This window comes from Nestor notabilis, unplaced genomic scaffold (genome assembly GCF_000696875.1).
Source record: "Nestor notabilis isolate BGI_N333 unplaced genomic scaffold, ASM69687v1 scaffold18564, whole genome shotgun sequence".
Taxonomy (NCBI): Eukaryota; Metazoa; Chordata; class Aves; order Psittaciformes; family Psittacidae; genus Nestor; species Nestor notabilis.
In genome coordinates this window covers 1-1,473 of record NW_009924477.1, presented here as the reverse complement: position 1 = coordinate 1,473, position 1,473 = coordinate 1, and the positions used below count along the sequence as shown (strand labels likewise).

At 59.4% G+C, this 1,473-nt stretch overlaps 1 protein-coding gene across 1 annotated transcript in view; it reads left to right on the top strand.

Annotated features, from left to right (window-relative positions):
• SNED1 (sushi, nidogen and EGF-like domains 1) overlaps window positions 1-1,470 on the top strand; it is a gene marked incomplete at both ends in the record, with an annotated part of 9,605 nt that extends 8,135 nt beyond the window's left edge. Inside the window, 3 exons of the mRNA XM_010012625.1 lie at window positions 15-128; window positions 898-1,011; window positions 1,418-1,470. Coding sequence (XP_010010927.1) covers window positions 15-128; window positions 898-1,011; window positions 1,418-1,470 — 281 coding nt within the window. The remainder of the gene's footprint in view (window positions 1-14; window positions 129-897; window positions 1,012-1,417) is intronic.
• Between the last annotated feature and the right edge of the window lie 3 nt (window positions 1,471-1,473).

The following is a 1,473-nucleotide window of genomic DNA, read 5'->3' as shown; positions in this document are numbered from 1 at the left end:
ACAAATACCTGCAGAGATCAATGAGTGCCAGTCCCAGCCCTGTCTGAATGGTGGCCAGTGCAAGGACCGCATTGCCGAGTTCCTATGCCTGTGTGAGCTGGGTTACACTGGCCAGCACTGCGAGTCAGGTAAGAGACCATGCCAGGTACACTCCAGGACTGCTGCATGCTGCTCCCGGTCAGGCAGAGGAGCAGGCAGGGCTGTGTGGTACATGTGCTACTTATGTCTCCCACACTAATGGATGCTGTGTGGGCATCCCCATCACTGACAGGGCACTGACGTACCCTGTTGCATGTTAAGTCCATGCAGAGATCTTGAGATTTGGGTGGGAAGTGCCCCATGTGGCTTCAAAGCTATTGGCTGGGGTGGGGGGGAATGAAGTAGCCTGAGGTCACACGGTCTTGGTCATGCTGTGTTCCTGTGTATGCCCATGGTCGTGGTTTCATGTGGGTGCTGGTTGAAGGGGGTGATGGGCAGCGTGGGGTCCAGTGGGACTCTGTGGCAGGCAGCTCTAGCCTGGCTCACCAGGGCCTAGGAGAGGACGGTGGTGGGAGAAGGTGGGATGCCTGCTGGGGATTACAGGAGGAGACATGCCACAGGCACCATATGGGACCTTTTGGCACAGCCCTAGGCTGACAGCTGTTACCAGGTGTCCCTGAGGGCATGTCTCCACGCTCAGCTCCCACTGCAGTCCCCATATAGGGGCAGGCATGGGACAGTGGGCTCCTCATGGCTCCGGGAGCAGGGCTGTTCCTGGTCGGTGGGCTTAGGGTTGCAAGTGATGTGGGGAAGGTCTGCACCCTACAGGAGAAGCACTGCCTCTTCAAGTCCTCCAGTCCCCAGCTGCTGGCCCTGTCTTTGTGCTGAGCTGGTGCCTTTCTTATTGTCACTCCCCAGATATCAACGAATGCCAGTCGGAGCCCTGCAAGAATGGCGGGACCTGCCAGGACCTCCCCGCGTCCTTCACTTGCTACTGTCCCGAGGGCTTTGTGGGGACACAGTGTGAGACAGGTAGGGATTCACACTTCCTGGTGCAGTGGGAGGCTGGGCTGTGGGCAATGGGACAGTCAGGACCAGGACCGGTTGCCATCTTGGGCACCTTGTCCCCAAGCCGTTACGCTAGGTGCTCACTGCCTGTTGTGCCTCCTTGCTTCTGGTTCCAGGGGCAGAGCTGAAACTGCTCCGGTGGGGAAGGAGCAAGGGACAAGATGTCCACTGGTAGTGGATCCCCTTTTGAAGGTGTCCATCCCCTGCCAGGGGACATGGCCACCTTGGCACTTGGGTGGGATTCTGGGTCCAAAATGGCTGGGCTGAGCCCCCAGCTGCACGTCCATCCTGCTCTCCCTCGGGAGGCTGTTGCCTGGCTGCTGGCATGCTGGGGGCCCCCTGCTCACCACCATCCTTCTCCCACCTCCAGAAGTGGACGCCTGTGAGTCAGGCCCTTGCCAGAACGGAGGGGAGTGTGAGAGCTAC